This window comes from Rosa rugosa, chromosome 4 (genome assembly GCF_958449725.1).
Source record: "Rosa rugosa chromosome 4, drRosRugo1.1, whole genome shotgun sequence".
Classification (NCBI taxonomy): Eukaryota; Viridiplantae; Streptophyta; class Magnoliopsida; order Rosales; family Rosaceae; genus Rosa; species Rosa rugosa.
In genome coordinates, this window is record NC_084823.1 from 22,975,445 (window position 1) to 22,993,060 (window position 17,616).

The 17,616-nt window shown below is 36.5% G+C and overlaps 1 protein-coding gene across 6 annotated transcripts; it reads left to right on the plus strand.

Moving 5' to 3' along the window:
- Positions 1 to 271: 271 nt before the first annotated feature.
- On the plus strand, positions 272 to 17,259 carry LOC133746379 (phospholipase D delta-like). 6 transcript variants are annotated; one of them, XM_062174551.1, is made up of 12 exons: positions 272 to 1,120; positions 1,338 to 1,499; positions 3,799 to 5,112; positions 5,605 to 5,721; positions 5,862 to 6,053; positions 6,238 to 6,507; positions 6,617 to 6,685; positions 6,900 to 7,047; positions 9,981 to 10,129; positions 11,334 to 11,525; positions 11,618 to 11,818; positions 16,706 to 17,259. In XM_062174551.1, exons 3-12 carry the CDS (start codon positions 4,144 to 4,146, stop codon positions 16,997 to 16,999), a joined length of 2,601 nt encoding a protein of 866 aa, XP_062030535.1. In that variant the 5' UTR covers positions 272 to 1,120; positions 1,338 to 1,499; positions 3,799 to 4,143; the 3' UTR covers positions 17,000 to 17,259. The 6 variants fall into 6 exon arrangements, with proteins under 6 accessions (XP_062030535.1, XP_062030538.1, XP_062030536.1 ...); XM_062174554.1 differs by having other exon boundaries at positions 1,347 to 1,499; XM_062174552.1 differs by lacking the exon at positions 272 to 1,120 and having other exon boundaries at positions 1,185 to 1,499; positions 3,796 to 5,112.
- The last annotated feature ends 357 nt before the right edge of the window (positions 17,260 to 17,616 follow it).

Consider the following 17,616-nt stretch of genomic DNA (forward strand, 5'->3'; position numbering starts at 1 on the left):
AACTGAATTCATTGAAACTTTTAACGATTACAATCGTTTAGAACGGCATCCCGAAAAACCTTGAGAGCAGACACAAGCCACAAACGGCTTGAAGCTAGAGCTAAATTAGAACAAACCAGAAGGTGTACTACACCAACCGGTAGTTCATGTACAATAAAATACTGCTCTGAATCACTTGTAGAGAAACTAACAGAAAACTGAAGATAAATTCCCAACCTTCTCAAGATTAATGAGACCATTTCCATGACCTTCAGATTTGGAGACCAAACCATCATAATCTGCAATTCGGGCATGCAAGAGATCAGTAGATGACTCAAAACTATGTTCGTCCCAGCACAATTAACACTGCTCGCCAGACGTACTCACAGTGTGATTATATAGAGATCTTTTATAGAATTTAGCAATGAGCAATATGCCTGCACGTAAGCACAACACACCCAAAATAATAATAAGAACACATTTGAGCAAACAAGTACCCAAAACACCTCTCGGGTCCCAAATCCAAATTTGTGGAGAACTCAAGCCCAAACACTGGGCTCTGTTTTGGGCCCAAAGCTAGCCCATCCCCCAAGCCCACGACCTTATACTGGGCACCCAAAAATCTGATATGGGCACCCAGTCAAGGCAGGACCTGGCGCCATTGCTGCACCTCTGATCGCCACACGCCTAGAATCAGCACACCCTGCAGTGCCTCCATCCCAGATTGCGCCGTCACCGACAAACCATCCAGGTGATGACATCCTCGGCCATACAATATGACCGTCCCCATCACCGCCAGCAAGCTCGCCGTGCCGACATCTGGTGGTCTACCCCATTGCCACAATAGCCGATCAGACAACAAAACCATCAATTCCTGTCTGTTAGACCAGATGCAGCACCGATCTGAGGTCGAAGACGAACATCGACGCAGGTCTTCTCCACACCGGCCAATGCTGAAGAGAAACACGAGCAAAGAAATTGCCAGTGCCCTCATCACCAGAATCCCACGATGAATTGCCTTGCCCCTGCTAAGTGATCGGAGGATCCTCGGAAGAATCCACCGTCACTCTCCGCTCAAACCCTAGGGTTTGCTCTCTAAAAATACCACTTGGGTTCTTCAACAATCAGTTTTAGGGGATTGGTAGGCAATGTATAGATAGTAAATATTTACCCAGTTACTTGTGATAATCTATTAGAGCTCTATACTTTGCCTTTGTCGTTAAACTACATAAATCACGGGTCAAATGTCATATGTGAAAAGAAAACTTAATAGGTGGAAATTTTAATCATCTCCTCTTCTTTTTATAAGAAGTTTTATCTTTTTCATGGAATATTATTCAGTTATTAATCTATTTTAGGCTTGCAAGGTGGTCGTCTTGTGTGGAAAAGAGGCAGATATGGAGCGAGTAGAACACTTCCATAAATTTTCAGCCAATATCGCCTCTCTCTCTCTCTCTGTTTCGTCAAAGCTTTGGCTACTCTCATGATCCAAACCGAAGGAAAAAAATTCTTATGCTCAGGTGAATTAAACTTGGCTTCTCCTCTTGTTGAAACAGAATTATATCATCTCAATTTTGTTATATATATTTATCATCAGCATTACGCTTATTATTCGTTGAATCTAATTTATATTTTTGTTTTGTTTGGTTTTGTTGTTCTTGAAGTGCTTATAAATCTTTTGATGAATTTTTCATATTTTGAGGGCTATTGCTCTATGAATTTTTGGTTGGCTAATCTTCACTTTTTTGTAAGCATTTGAGGATTGAGTCCCTGGCTTTAAGTTTGTTTGTCTCCATGTTTTTTCTTTTTTGTTTTCCAACTTATTTAGTTTCTTCTATTTTCATAAAACAATCACTCTCATGTTGTATAAGATTCTGAGACAAAACTTATAAATTATTGGCTTAGAAGCAGTATATGCTTTTATAAAATTATTGAAATGGTTCATTTTCATTAAATTTCACATGTTTTGCTACATAATTTTTTGTTTGATCAACTGCTATCTATTTCAATTATAGTTTTGCAAAAAGAGAAATTTGCCTCATTATTCATCCATTTTGTATAATAACATACTTGTGAATTTTGAGCTATGGCTTATATAGCAAAAACTTCAATAGGAATGTATCTAACATTCCTTACGAACTTAGAATACCTACTTATTGTGTCTAAACTAATGAAACTTTGACACAATGAGACTAAGTACTAATACCATATTGGAAGGTTTTGGATAAAGACATATTATAAGTATGAGACAATTAACTTATATATATATACAGTCCTTCTTGGCTAAGGACGTCCTTACTTTAGCCTTAGGAATTGATTTCCAGTTTTTGACCACTTTTCGATCACATATTCACATTTTAACAGTTTAGTTCTTAGGTCCTAATGTATAGATCATCTTTGCAAAATTTCAGCCAAATTGATGATCGTTAAGGCATTCAAAACTGCAATTTACAGTAATGAACACGAACGGTTCCGGTTCGACAAATTCGGTTCGTTCATTAGTTTAATCGAGTTTGATACCTTAACGATCATCAATTTGGTTGAAAATTTGCAGAAGTGATCTAAACATTAGGACCTAAAAACGGTTAAGATGTGAATTTGTGATCGAAAAGTGGTCAAAAACTGGAAATCCGTTCCTAAGCTAAGGTAAGGACGTCCTTAGCTAAGAAGGACTGTATGTATATATATATATATATATATATATATATATATATATATATATATATATATATATAGATTTGCAATACTTCATGTTTTGCAGACAGGGCCATCCTTGGTGGTTCGGGCGGTGCAGCCGCACCGTGCCTCTAATTTTTCAAGACCTCTGATCTTTTAGTTAGCTTGAAATGGTTATTTAGTAAAAGAAGTTGATAAAAACTAAATAGCGTTACTAATTTAGTTGGCAAAATCGCTTCTTAATTGGCGATGCTATCTTATGTTAGATCTGCTCTGTCACTTTCCTTCTATTTTTCTTTTTACAAGTTTTATAGCTTTTTTATTTTCTTCTTTTTTTATTATTTTCCTTGAATTTTATTTTCTTATATTTTTGTCTCTTGCCAGTTTTTTTTTCTCTCTCCTTCTTAGTTTCTCATTATTTTTTTGCTAAATCTTGACGGTGCTAGAGAAAGAAAAAAGAAAACACCTACTGGGGGAGATAGTTCTTATATCAAACAATAAAAACTTGAATTTAGAATAAAACTCAGTATTTCACTGTCGTTTATTTACTTTTGGAACTTAGTGTAATATATATATTTTTTGCACCACCAAATATCCCTAGTCAACCACGTGGTGTGGTGTGTTGGTCGAATGGTCTAGTCTGGAACCCCCAGGTCTAGCGTTCGAATCCCAGCTCCATCCCGTGGCCAGCAGATTTGAGGGACCCTTTGGGTTCGTGCGTCTGCGATGCAGTGGATTAGTCTGGCTTTGCCAGGCTTTCGCCGCAATGTCGGTGCAGGTGTCCTGGCGCTGGGATACCACTGCATGGGTGTGTGAGTTACTAACAACTAACCCGATCAAAAAAAAAAAATATCCCTAGTCGTTTTAATGTAGATCATAATTAGTAGGCCTCAAAATCTCAGAATTGACCTTGCTTTAATAGATATTTTTTTGAACGTCTAATGGTTACAAATTGGAGATGTTTGCTTAATTAATTGCCTTGAGTTATTTTTTAGATTAAATTAGTCATGTACTAATTGCTTACATATGTCGTTAAAAAATTATTTCTTTGTAGTTATCAAAATGTTCACACACACATGCATGTGTTAAGTATATTTTTCAAATTTGATCTGATATAGTTTATATTTATGATATGTTTAGCAGAAATCATTCATTCTTAAATCAATTCAGCAAACATGTTGTTTTCAAGTTATGATGTCCAATGGATATAGAGCAAGTCACACTTCAGGCTTATCAATAGTTGGTTATTAATACGAAGATAATGAGTTTCTCACTTATGAGTTGTACAGTTCATGTGTTAATGGACTGAATATAATCATATTCAGTTGAGTTAAGCATCAGAGGAAGATTCTTTATTATAACAAGCATTCGTGCCATGAGCCTGAATTTTGATTGATGACGGACCTATATTTGCAATTGTGAGATGTGTCCAAATCTGTTATTTGCTTCATAAAAATTGCAAAAGCATTTATTGTTTCAAGTTCACCTATGAAAATGGGGAATGAGGATCACCATGAATCTCCAACCCCAACAAATGAAGGTGAGAGTTCTAAAGAACATATTATCCTGCATGGTGAGCTAGATTTATGGATTATAGAAGCTAAATCTCTTCCAAATATGGATTTACCTTCAGAAAGAATGAGAAAGTGTTTTACCATGTTTGGAACTTGCTCTGCTCCTTTTGGAAATCGGTCTACTACTAAAGCTCTTTCTGGAAAACGGCCTGCAACTATTACAAGTGACCCTTATGTTTCTGTTTGCCTAGCAGGAGCTACTGTAGCTCAGACTAGAGTAATTTCAAATAGTGAAAATCCTTCATGGGAAGAACATTTTTGTGTGCCTGTTGCTCACCCTATTATGAAGGTGGAGTTTCATGTTAAGGATAATGATGTTCTCGGAGCTGAACTTATTGGAGTAGTTGAGATATCTGTTGATAAAATCATTTCGGGAAATACAATTAATGATTGGTTTCCCATCATTGGTAATCCTGGAAATTGCTTGAAACCTTTTCCTGAATTGCATGTTTCTGTTCAGTTTAAGCCAGTTGAAAACAACCCTCTATATAAGAATGGTGTTGGTGTCGGGCCAGAATATAAAGGAGTTCCTAATACATATTTTCCACTTCGCAAAGGAGGGAGTGTCACTTTATATCAAGATGCTCATGTACCTAATGATATGTTACCTGAAATTTTACTAGATGGTGGTACAGTTTTTCAGCAAAGAAAATGTTGGGAAGAAATATGTCACGCTATTTTGGAAGCTCAACATCTTATATATATTATAGGGTGGTCTGTATACCATCGTGTCAAGCTTGTAAGGGAACCAACAAAGCCACTACCCTCTGGAGGAGAAATGGAACTCGGAGAGTTGCTAAAATATAAGTCGCAAGAAGGGATCCGCGTTGTTTTGTTAATTTGGGATGATAAAACTTCGCACGACAAGTTTCTATTAAAAACAGTAATTTCTTAACACTCTACTTCAAAGTTTTAGATAATTTATTAGAGTATTTATTATATGCATTTCTATTAATCTATACAATTTTATATAAAAATTTAGAAAAAGTAAATTCTATCTTGCTTACTACAGTAATGGATACAACAAAACTTTTCTTAACTATGTGATGACATTTTTTTTTATTCAAAGCAAATTAATTTCTCTATAGACATGAAGTGGGTGTAGTCTAAGCGTTTAAATGAAAAAAAATAGTCATCTAGTTAACAAACTCCTTTGAGATTTTCTACAGCTTATTTAAAGGATATTGAAAATCTTTATCTTCACAAATTATGATAAATTCACAAGACAATTTGACAATATTTTTTTTTTCCATATATATAGTGATTTCTATCCAGCTTGTGTTTTGAGATAAGCCGACAAAATAGTACACATATACATTTATTACAATTGTTGTTGTTGTTTTATTTGATAAAATGATAACTAGCTTAATTGCAGGAAGGTGTCATGGCAACACATGATGAGGAAACAAAAAAGTTTTTCAAACATTCTAGTGTTCATTGTGTGCTTTCTCCTCGTTATGCAAGCAATAAGCTTAGCATTTTCAAGCAACAGGTGAGGAACATCTATATTTGTAGATATAAACCAGTTTTGATACTAGAATTAATGAAACATTTGTCACTCTTATAGTTTATACAAATTCTTTTGGATTTAGATTCAGACACTGATTTAATTGGATTATTCCTCTAGTTCAGGTTGTGGGAACTCTTTTTACGCATCATCAGAAGTGTGTGATTCTTGACACAGCTTCTGGGAGTAACAGGAAAATAACTGCTTTCATTGGTGGTCTTGATTTATGTGATGGCCGATATGATACTCCTGAGCATAGACTATTTCGTGAACTTGACACAGTCTTTGAAAATGATATTCATAACCCTACATTTCCTGTAAGTAGTTATAATCGAATTTATATGTCCGTTTATGCTTATTTCATGTACTAAGTCTTCATAATCAACATCATTATTAAATTGAGTTTATTCTAACCAAACTTTTTGTATCTTTTTTGTTTTTCTAGTTTCTCTAAATTATAATGTGTAGTGTTTAATAATTGTATTTGTTGTAACATTACAGACGAACACTTATGGCCCAAGAGAACCTTGGCACGATTTACACTGTAAAGTTGAGGGTCCTGCTGCATATGATATATTAACAAATTTTGAGCAAAGATGGAGAAAAGCGAAAAAGCGTGACTTCAAACTGAAAAAAGTCACTAATAAGCATGATGATGCGTTGATAAGGTTAGATCGCGTCTCATGGATAGTCACTCCAACTTCTGATCATAATGGTGATGAAAAAGTGCGTGTTAGCAATGAAGAAGATCGTGAAAACTGGCATGTACAGGTAAAAAGAAAAAAGTTGCAATGGTTAACTTGATCTAATGGTATACTTATCTACTCTTTTGTGAAAAAATATACAAAAATTGTGGTCAGTTTTGACTCTTATATGATAGGTATTCAGGTCAATAGATTCAGGCTCTGTGAAGGGGTTTCCAAAAGGTGTCCAAGATGCTGAGGTTCAGGTTAGAACGAGTTAGGTTTATGTAATTCTTTCATTCATATTAGCAATTATCTACATGATTATTAGTTCATTTCTATCAGATTTTTGTTGTTTAATAATAATTTGACATGCTAACTTTTATGTTATAAAATGGTATCAAATAACATATAATAATCAACTAATCATTCACTAACTCATGAAAATGACACTTGTAGTCTAATATTCTCTTCTTGCAGAATCTTATTTGCGGAAAGAATTTAAAAATTGACAAGAGTATCCATGTTGCATATATCAAGGCCATAAGATCAGCTCAACACTTTATATACATTGAAAATCAGTATTTTGTTGGATCTTCGTATTATTGGCCTACATACAAAAATGCAGGTAAATTGCAATCTATTTTCTATTGTTGTCATGGATATGATTTCAACTGCTAATTTATACATTGAAGTTAGATTTCATGGCATAATCAACATTCATTCAGTCTATTGATAATCTCATAGTTTTTCTGTTCAAAAGATTCACACACACAAAGACACATATTGTTACAGTAATTAATCAAATTTAGTTGGATAGAGATATATTTTATTTATTTTTAGGGCTAAATACTGATTACTACTCTGTAGTTTGGGTCCAAAATCAATTCAGTCCCTAAACTTCTAATTTCATCAAGAACACCCCTGCACTTTCAATTTTGATCTAATAGGTCCAATTTATTAGTCTTCCGACAATTGAGTCATTTAACTTGTTGACGTGACTCATATATGGCCTATGTTTTATGATGTGGTGTTGAGGTGGTCTGCATAGTCAATTTAGGAGTGAATCCCACTATTAGAAATCTATCAAATAAATAGTTTTTCAACAAATAATTCAACTATAACTTGAACCCATAACAGAATATTAACGAATTAGACCTATTAAATCAAAATTGAAAGTACATGGGTGTTTTTGATGAAATTAGAAGTCCATGGACTAAATTGATTTTGGACCTAAACCACAGGGTAGTAACCAGTATTTAGCCCTTATTTTTATATTTTAGTGATGGAGTGATAATAAAGATCGATAAAAACACCATAATCCATGTTCATCATCAACTAGAAATACAATTTTTTTTTGATCAAATAAGAACCTCATTAATAAACGAAGATTACAATAAAAATGAGAATAAGAACTTCCAACAAAACTCTGTCCACTTTAGACTTCACACTCGAAGTCCATACTGACACACTGATGGATCTAACTAGGCCCTGACTCCAAACACAAAATAGGTTGACTCAACTTCAAAGCTTCCTTTGCAAGTACTACAACTAATAAAAGACTGAAATAACTGTTTAACTTCATCTAAAATATGACCCTCCGAACTAAGATCATTACTATTATCATGTAAACTATTTAAAACTGTCAAAGCATCACCCTCCACTTCCAATTTATTGAAACCAACATGCAAGGCAAACCTGAGTCCATGAAGCAAAGCTAACGACTCAACCTCCCATGGAGAGATGTTACCAACCTGAGGGATTGTTAAAGCACCTCTAAGCTTGCCCTGTTGATCCTGAAACACTGCACCTATTCCACTAACTCCATTTTTCCATCGAAGTTCAATTTTAGATATCCCAGACCTAGTGGTCTCCACCAGCATCCTCCGACTGTACTGCACCTCTAACCAAAGTTGGTTATGCTCTCTTGGCATTTGTGGCAAAAAAAGTCATTTGCCATTCCTCGACAGCAATAACCAGCTCTTCCGATTTTAGAATCTTCTTTCCATGGCGGTGTAGATTCCTGTTTATCCAAAGCCACTAGATAAGAAAGCCAAATAGCTCTAGATAGTTCCCAACAGCAAAAGAACGCCGACGCTAACTGGTGAACCATTGCAATTTTTTTTGGTAGTGTTTATATCAACACAAGATTAAGTTTGATTGGTCCCTACAATTTTTTACTCTTATCAAGACATGATAAAATCTCAATTTAAGTTTATTGATGTTGAATATGCAAAATCCGAGTTTTTATACTTTCATTGCATATCTTTTTTTGAGTTGAAGGAGGTCAGACGTTTTTATTCAATATGGAAGAAGCAATATTACACAGTGACCCGCCCTTGTGGGGCCGTCAGAAAGAGACACCGCTAAACGCAATATCACTCCACCTATTGAGTGAAGCTCAGGGGTGAGTAAACTAATAAGAGGCTGACAATTAAATTTTTCCGCAGAATCCATCAGTAGACTCGCTGACAACCTCAGACCAATAATTACAGTTCCTCGCAAGTATTGATCTCAAGCAAAATAACAATTTAGGTACCAAAACAGAAGCCTTCTTGGATCCCAAGTTTTTATAGAAAAACCGCCAGGATCCCAAATCTGGATCCAAGCCTTAGAGAGCCCAAATCTCACTGCCATAGACCACCCAAACAGGCCCAAGCCCAAATCTGAAAAATAGATCCAAACCCAAGCCCAAGCAGAATGAACCCTAGTAGCCAAATCAGCAAAATCTTTGTGCTTTCCGTCACCCTCGCACCAACACCACATCGGTGCATCAGCCGCCACCTCACGGACATCACCTCGACACTCCAGCCAAGTAACAACGGCCCATATGCGAGAAGACCCATAACCCTCGAGTGAAAATGCCTCAGGAGGATTAGCTTCCTCCCCACGAGATCTCTCCGTTGCCATCTCATAGACGCGACTCCACCAGTCCGTCCATCTTCGCAGATTAGGCAGAGAGCACCGCCACCCCTACTGCCAACCTTTGAAAAAGGGTACCAACATAACACGATCCGAACGCAGCCGAACCGGAGACGTAGCAGGTACTCCACCACTAGGCTTAGGGCTGAGACCAAACCACCTTGACGCCTGCAGAAGCCCTGGATCCCAAACCCTCCAGTCACCCGCAACCACCATTCCAATAGAGCAGTGGACCGAGGACAAGCTCAATCCCCTGCGCGTGGCAATCAGAGGAAGAGAGAGGGCGACCAGCTCAACCCGGATGGTTGATATCGACGTCTTGGAGATAAAAGGAAAAAAGGAGGGTATGGCCTCGACCATACACGCCAACTGCGACACTATGGCCGGAGATTTGCTCTATCGGAGATGGAGGGAGGTATAGAAACGCCAACCCATGGGCGGCCTCTCACAAACCCTAGCAGAGCTCTGCTAGGTCATTTGTTTACGACACTATTGTTGAGTTTAATAGTTTTTCATTGCACATCTTATTTACACTGAAAGAACTTTTTGAAACTTTTCTTCTCTCTCTCTGTTTTTTTTTTTTTGGCAATTTGCACGACAATTTGAAGATATGTGTTTGATATCTCAATGATATTATAGGTGCAGATAACTTGGTCCCAATGGAATTAGCTCTGAAAATAGCTAGCAAAATCAAGGCAAATGAACGTTTCTCAGTGTATATAGTAATACCTATGTGGCCAGAAGGTGTTCCAACTACCTCATCTGTTCAAGAAATTTTATACTGGCAGGTGAGATGATGATAAACGTTTGTGACATCTTGGTCTCTGGCCTATTTATTGAAAAATTAAATGTCTTATTATCATCAAAGAAATTTTTAAGTCTAAGTTCACTTCATACAATGATGCTAAAGAAACTATAAAATACTTATTTCGCATTTTGTTAGTTCAAACATGATTTTTGTGTAACATTTATAGGCTTATCCATTTATATAACGAAGAAGAAATATTCAAAACTCATCACCTTTAACAAGTAATCATTTTAGGTTTATAAGTGTGTTTTTTTTTTTCAATATGCTAAAAACTTAAGCTTTTAAAGTAAGTTTAGTGGTTGTATAACATCATATCTAATCTCTACTTGCAACGGTCATGACCTCTGAAATTTTTGTTCACTACTTCCTTATTCATTTTCAAGGTGTAAGGTTAGGTTGCACATATACGTTTCTCTTTCTCCACATTAGTTTGTATGTATGGTGCAAGATGAGATTGTATGTGTGGCTAAGGGTGCAACACGTTATGCAAACTTTGGTTATTTATTTATTCCTTAAAGCTTAAATATTTGAAGGTGAAATAGATTTTATAAGTTATGATCTTCTCGAGACAAGAATCAAACCAATTATGCGTTTATTTTATAAGCAGTTGCAAATAAGAAGTTGAAAGCTCGGTGATTGTATTAATACAAAATGATAAACTTTATTGCATTATAGCCTATGCTAGTATTAAAGAGTTAATTCCTAGTTTCACCCTTTGCATGAACGAGAATATTCGCTCTCTATTATGATTCATATAATTTCATATTATTACCTTTTAAAGATCATGTCTATAAAGATTTAATTGAATCGGAGATCACTTTATGATCGAACTGAATCAAATATATAGACAATTTGACAATAATTACTACTATTATGATGGACCATCTATGCTTTTCATATAAATGAATCACTAACAGGTCTCAGTTTGATTGATTTTTTACATAATCTTTACATTATGTTATGAAACATCAACAATTAGATCATGAAATTATAATCTGAAAATGAGTTATTTGCAACAGGAGTGAATATGATCGAACCTTAAAATTATATGTACTAAAGTGTTACGTTTTAATAATAGGAAAATAGCATAATACAACAAAGGGTAAAATAAGAAGCTATGAATTTCATTAACTTTGATATTTAATGTGAAATCTAATTTTTATCTTTCCAATATTGGCTTAAAGGATATCATATTACCACAGGCACAAACAATGGGTATGATGTACAAGATTGTTACAAATGCCCTTAAAGAGGCAGGCCTTTCTGATCAGTATCATCCACAGGATTATTTGAACTTTTACTGTCTTGGTAAGCGTGAACCTCCATCTTCGAAAGGTACATCTGAAGCTAATCAGTCATTTGACAATCGTACCTTGGTAAGTTTTTTTATCTCATTTGATTTTTTTTTCTTTAACACAAAGCAACAAATCAGCTGAAGAATACAAATTTTGTTGTCTCTTCTTAATAGGCATCAGCCCAAAAGTTCCGTCGGTTTATGATCTATGTTCATGCCAAAGGAATGATTGTTGATGATGAGTTTGTAATCATGGGTTCTGCAAATATTAACCAAAGATCAATGGATGGTTCAAGGGACACAGAAATTGCTATGGGTGCTTACCAACCACACCATACATGGGCAACTCTAAAAAATCTTCATCCACATGGCCAGGTTTGAAACCCTTCCACTTTAACAACTTTGTTTATTGAAGATAAGAAAGACATTAGAAAATTGAAAAAAAAATATATATATTCGAAAGACACTTGTTGTTGGAGCCTACAATGGGAAGGTTCTCTAAAGAGCAATTTGGACAAAGATGTAGCCAATTGGGATTGACTATAGTCTTATCCAACCTCTCATAGATCAAAGTGTGGTCTTTGTGTTTATTGGTCCAGGTGAAAGGTATACCTTCAGCCTTGAGAGAAGTCATTTGAATATCATTTAGAAAGCTAACAAAATTTTGCATATACATATTAAAAAGGGAATTTCCACCACTTTTTTCGTCATCCGAGCAAACATTATTAAAATCACTAATAAGAATCCAAGGATCATTATTTGGGGATTCATGTAATTTTAGTTCATTCCACAAACTGTTATGGACAGGTTTGTAAGGGTAAACATAAACAAAAGAGGCAAACCACTTAACATTTAATAAGGGGTCAAAAACTTCACAATGCAGAAATCTATCATGATGCTTAATAATATTCAGATTAACAGTGCAAGAATTTCAAAGCAATATTAAATCACCACATTGTCCATCAAAGCATATAAAAGTAAACTTATCAAAATAAAAAGCAAATTGGGAAGCAATTTTAGTGGCCTGACTCTCATTAGGGATCCTAGTATCTAGGATGAACAAAATATCTAGCCTCAAGACAGTTTCATAGAACTGAATTTGAGCTAAAGCCTAGCCAGGAACTACCTTGGCTATTCTAAATTAGAACTCTCATGAGACAACATTAAGATTTGAAGCTTCCTTGTTCCAGGTCCTCACTAGTAAGGTTATTGGTTGCATTCATAACAATGATCATATTTTTGTTTCTCTTTTGAGAGATAGAAATAGTAAAGAAAATTTGGCAACAATAGTTGTTAAATATTCATGTTCATTAATCAAGTAATTTCCAGAAATTAATCTACAAAAGTCAGCTTTACTATTCTTGATAGAATTCCAAGGTCTACTAATAATGTGTAGGTGTAGATACAAAGTCCCAATTTTTAAGTTAGAAATGAGAGAACTAATAACAAATTGTCCAATAAGCAAAACTATGATTAGGATAGAACTACCACAAATACTAGTAGTTTTAACTCCATTCAACAAACTCCAATAGCACGTAACCAATATCAAATGGAATAAGGTTGAATAAAGAAGAAAGCTGATGAACAAACATAAATTAAAAGAGCTAGGGCGGAGGACATACCATAAAATGAAACTAACTTCTAGAGGCCAAAAGACCAGAACGTTAATTGATTGAATTTGAAGGAATTACTTACCATAACTAGAGGAATACGGAATGTTGAAACTCAATACCATAGGTTAGCAGCCAGAGTTGACACCGCCATCTATTCCTAAGCCAATGGAAAAGAAACTCAAGGGAGAATGGATGCCAGGATCATGTCGCAGCACAATAAGGAGCCAAACAACCCATTGCAGATGATTAATCCGGCGAAATCAAGATCTTGAAAATTCTGTGTTCCCGCTTTTTCCCCAATCCACAATGCTATCGTGATTTTGTGGTAGCAATTTGGTAAATCGAATCCCAACCAAAGAGCACGTCACCTAACTACCTAAGCGATCCAAAGAATTGGATCAAAGAATTCTGAACAAGGCAGAAGTTGAAGAAATCCTAGATTCCCTATTTTCTTAGGTCTAGGGGGTGAGGCGCGTTCTATTCCTAGCTTTATTTATTATTATTATTTTTTTAATCGACCCAAAGGGGCATTAAAATAGGGGAAATGATCATTTACCCAATTTCAGCATGAAAATTGCCCACTTGCTCCACCAACTGTTTAAAAACCCCATTTACCCAAAACACTCTAAGGGATTATTTCCCTAATACCCAATTAATTCTTTTTTCATTCTTTTTATTTATTTTTGGGACTTTTTTGCCCTCTCATTCTTTCTCACTTAGAGGGAGAGGTCATCCTCCACCTTGCCGGACTTCGGTAGCCAGTGGGCGGCCGCCGACTCCGGTGACCGGAATCTGGCAACCGGTGACCGGAATCCGGAATCCGGCTACCGGACTGGTGACCGGATTCCGGAGTCTGAATTTATTGCCCCCTAATAATACCCAGTAACCATATTATTGCCCCCCAGTAATCATATTATTGCCTCCCAATAATCATATTATTGCTGCCCAGTGATCATATTATTTGCCGCCTAGTGAATTGTATAAACTCCCAAAACCAAAATGAATACACTACAGGCACAATTGATCAATTTATAATCATATTATTGTCTCCCAATAATCACATTATTGCCCCCCAGTAATATGATTATTACCCCCAGTAGAAACATTATTGCCCCTCAATAATGTTATTATTGCCAAGTCAATTTTGAAAAAGTTTGCTAGGCAAGTCAAAAAATTATCAAACCAAGCATATAACAAGTATTCATATAGTGAGAGAAGTCATATAGTGAGAGAAAACAACTCTTTTGACCGATCACCCTTGCCAACGAAATCATAATAAAAAGCAATCACTACTGGAGAAATAAAATTTGACCAGCAGGAAATGTAGTGGTAGCAAAAAAAAAAAAAAAAAACTAGAAACTTATTTGGGTACCCAGTAAAGCTCTGGGCACCCAATCACCATCTTCGGCGGCACCATGGCTTCGTCTCCGGCGTCTGAAGGCTATACGTCGGTCGACGTTCGGGTCTGGACGACTAGTCGGTCGTTTTATAAGTCGTCGACCGCTCTTGGAGGTTGAAGAAGCTCCAGCGCCGGCTCCGATCGCTGTAATTTCGGGTCAGCCACATCTGGCGTTCGGGTCGGTTGTGGAGAGAGATAGGGCCTGGAAAAGAACTCGTCGTCGAAGATGAAGGACTGGAAACGAACTAGGCGTCGAAGATAAGGGTCTGGAAACGAAATCGAGTCGAACTGGTGACTGGAGAGAATTGAACGTTGATGACTTCGAAGGTGGCCATAGAGAAACTGGCAGCTAGGTCGACGGAGGGCGGCGTCGTCGTCTTCAGGCCGAGAGAAGCAGGCGGCCTTGTCGACGGAGGGCATCGTCGCCATCGTTGCAGCCGGATATGGTGATCGGAGATCAGAGAGAGAGAGGATCAGATATCAGAGAGAGAGTGATCGGATCTGGTATGAGGAGAGAGATAAAGACTGGGATTTTGTAATTTCTTAATATGGGGGCAAAACTGTCACTATAGGTTAGATTGGGTAATTAGGGTTAAAAAAACTCTTGGTGGAGTAAGTGGGCAATGTTCATGCTGAAATTGGGTAAATGGTCGCGGCATCTCAAGCCAGAGTGACCGTAACATACCCTTTCGCTGTCATCTCAACATAGTGACAGACAAGAAGGTGTGGTAGTACTCTCGGTGGTACATAGACAATGGATCCACTCATTAGACATCATATTACATAGAAAAATAGCGTGAATCTCTTTTGGTACTACTCCAGAGGTGCTAGATAAATAGGCACATTTAACTGCATAGCTTTCTAAAAAAATAGGAGATTATTAGAAAGTAAAAGAACTAACTATTAAATAAAAAACCCAAGAGGGCAGCTTAAAAGAAAGTCACAACTCCAGCCCAGCAAGCATGGCAGACTCATGCCCAGTTCCAAACTCCACCACACCACAGTTGCAACTTCAGTATCTTCATCGCTTCCAATCCAGGCCGCCACGGTCATGCCTCCACGACCACGCTGCCACACCTGCGTCGCACGGTCTATACTGCCACTACCACGCCGAATGCTACGCGCCGTCAAGCCACGACTTGCGCTGCCAGACCCAATCCCCGTCGCCAATGAGTTTAGGATGCCATCAACATAGCTTTGTCATTATACACTACAACCACTGTGCAATCAGATGTTGCGCACTAGGAACTCGCAGCCTCTACCATCATGCCAAAGCATAGAGCAACAACCCTCACCAGAAAAACTTCTCCGAGCAATAGCTTCAAGAAACCCCATCCGGCAGCACACCACCCTAGACAAGGCAAGAAGCCTGCCATTGAGGGAGTCGCCGGACGAGACTCAGAGATGGAAAAAGGAAAAAAAAAAACCCTAGGTCTCTTTTCAGAAGGAGAAGAGATGCGGCCGTTCTCCAAAAGAACATATTATTCAATACACGTGGATGCTTTGTTTTATTAAGGGCTAAATATAGATTACTACCTTATAGTTTGGGTCCAAAATCAATTCAGTCCCTGAACTTCTAATTTCATCAAAAACACCCCTGCACTTTCAATTTTGATCTAATAGGTCAAATTTGTTAGTTTTCAGACAATTGAGTTATTTAACTTGTTAATGTGGCTCATACATGACCTATGTTTTATGATGTGGTGTCTGCAGGCCACCTCTAGTCAATTTAAGAGTGAGTCCTACTATTAAAAATTAATAGTTTTTCAAAAAATAATCCAACTATAACTTGAACCCATAACAAAATATTAACGAATTGGACCTATTAGATCAAAATTGAAAGTGCAGGGGTGTTTTTGATGAAATTAGAAGTCCAGGGACTGAATTGATTTTGGACCTAAATCATAGGGCAGTAACCAGTATTTAGCCCTTTTATTAATGAGGTACATATAATCCAAACAACTTTTGTTAACAATGACTAAGTCAAACAATAATTTTTTTAAACTACAGCTCTGTTATGGAATAATAATAATAATAATAATAATAATAATTAATTTTGGTTGGATGCTAACCTTATGAATATAGAGAAGTTTTTCTATTAAAGTTAAGTTAGTAAAAGGTTTATGATTCATCACACATTCAATATTATGCTTGTAATAAAAAAAAAATATTTAACTTCAAATTTAGTTCTAAATTTATGGATTGACTGCATTAGTTCCGTTTTAATAGAGGCAGGTTGGTTGAATCCAGGTATATGGTTACCGAATGTCTCTTTGGGCTGAGCACCTCGGTGGACTTGAGGATACTTTTAAAGACCCTCAAAGCCTTGAATGCACTAAGCGTGTTTGTGAGATTGCCAAACAAAACTGGAATCAATTTGTAGCCCAAGAGCATCGGGAGTTGAAGGGACACTTGATGCAATACCCAATTCAAATTGGTAGAGATGGAAATGTGTCTTCCATACCAGGAATTGAATCATTTCCTGATGTTGGTGGTAAAATTCTCGGGGCACCCACCAATCTTCCTGATGTTCTGACAACATAAATAGCTATAATTAATTCAAAACTGTTTTCCTGAAATGTGTATGAGTTCCACATAGTTCATATATGCATATCCAAAAATACTGTACAAAAAAGAGGTTAAATAGTATTCACCTCGTAGCTTAGGAATATCGATCTTCTGCTTAATCTGTAGATGAAGTTAGGTTTTCAATATAATCATTAACAGAAATTTAGAGCCTAGTATTCTGTGTGATTAGGCTTTGCCTTTCATAGACAAAATTTGTGTTTAATGTATTTTTCACCAAACAAGATTATTTTGTTTTATTTTTTCTTCTTCTTGCTTTTAAGTGTAAGCTGCTGTGTTAGAATACTCTCAGATAATATTCGTATCTTAGATAATAATTTTATCAAAGTAATAAACGATTTTTCATTTTATAGTAACAATAAAAGTAGAATCAGTTCATTGTTATATAAATGAAATCGGCCTACTCTTATTGTATACTAAAATATAATTATGCAATTAAATTGAAAATGGTTTTTTGTCTATTAGTGTGATACTTTTTGGAAAACTATTAGATTAAACTTATCTATGAACATGTTGGTGCCGACAAGGGAGTCAGGCCTCTAAGGGGGGTGGATTGTGAATCCCACAACGCCCGG

What these genes read in the sequence shown, in the direction of transcription:
- LOC133746379 (XM_062174551.1), top strand. Translation starts at nt 4,144, where the DNA reads ATGAAAATGGGGAATGAGGATCACCATGAATCTCCAACCCCAACAAAT. An exon ending in TTAGCATTTTCAAGCAACAG is followed by an intron (nt 5,722 to 5,861) that starts GTGAGGAACATC and finishes CCTCTAGTTCAG; the next exon opens with GTTGTGGGAACTCTTTTTAC. An exon ending in ATCTTCATCCACATGGCCAG is followed by an intron (nt 11,819 to 16,705) that starts GTTTGAAACCCT and finishes GGTTGAATCCAG; the next exon opens with GTATATGGTTACCGAATGTC.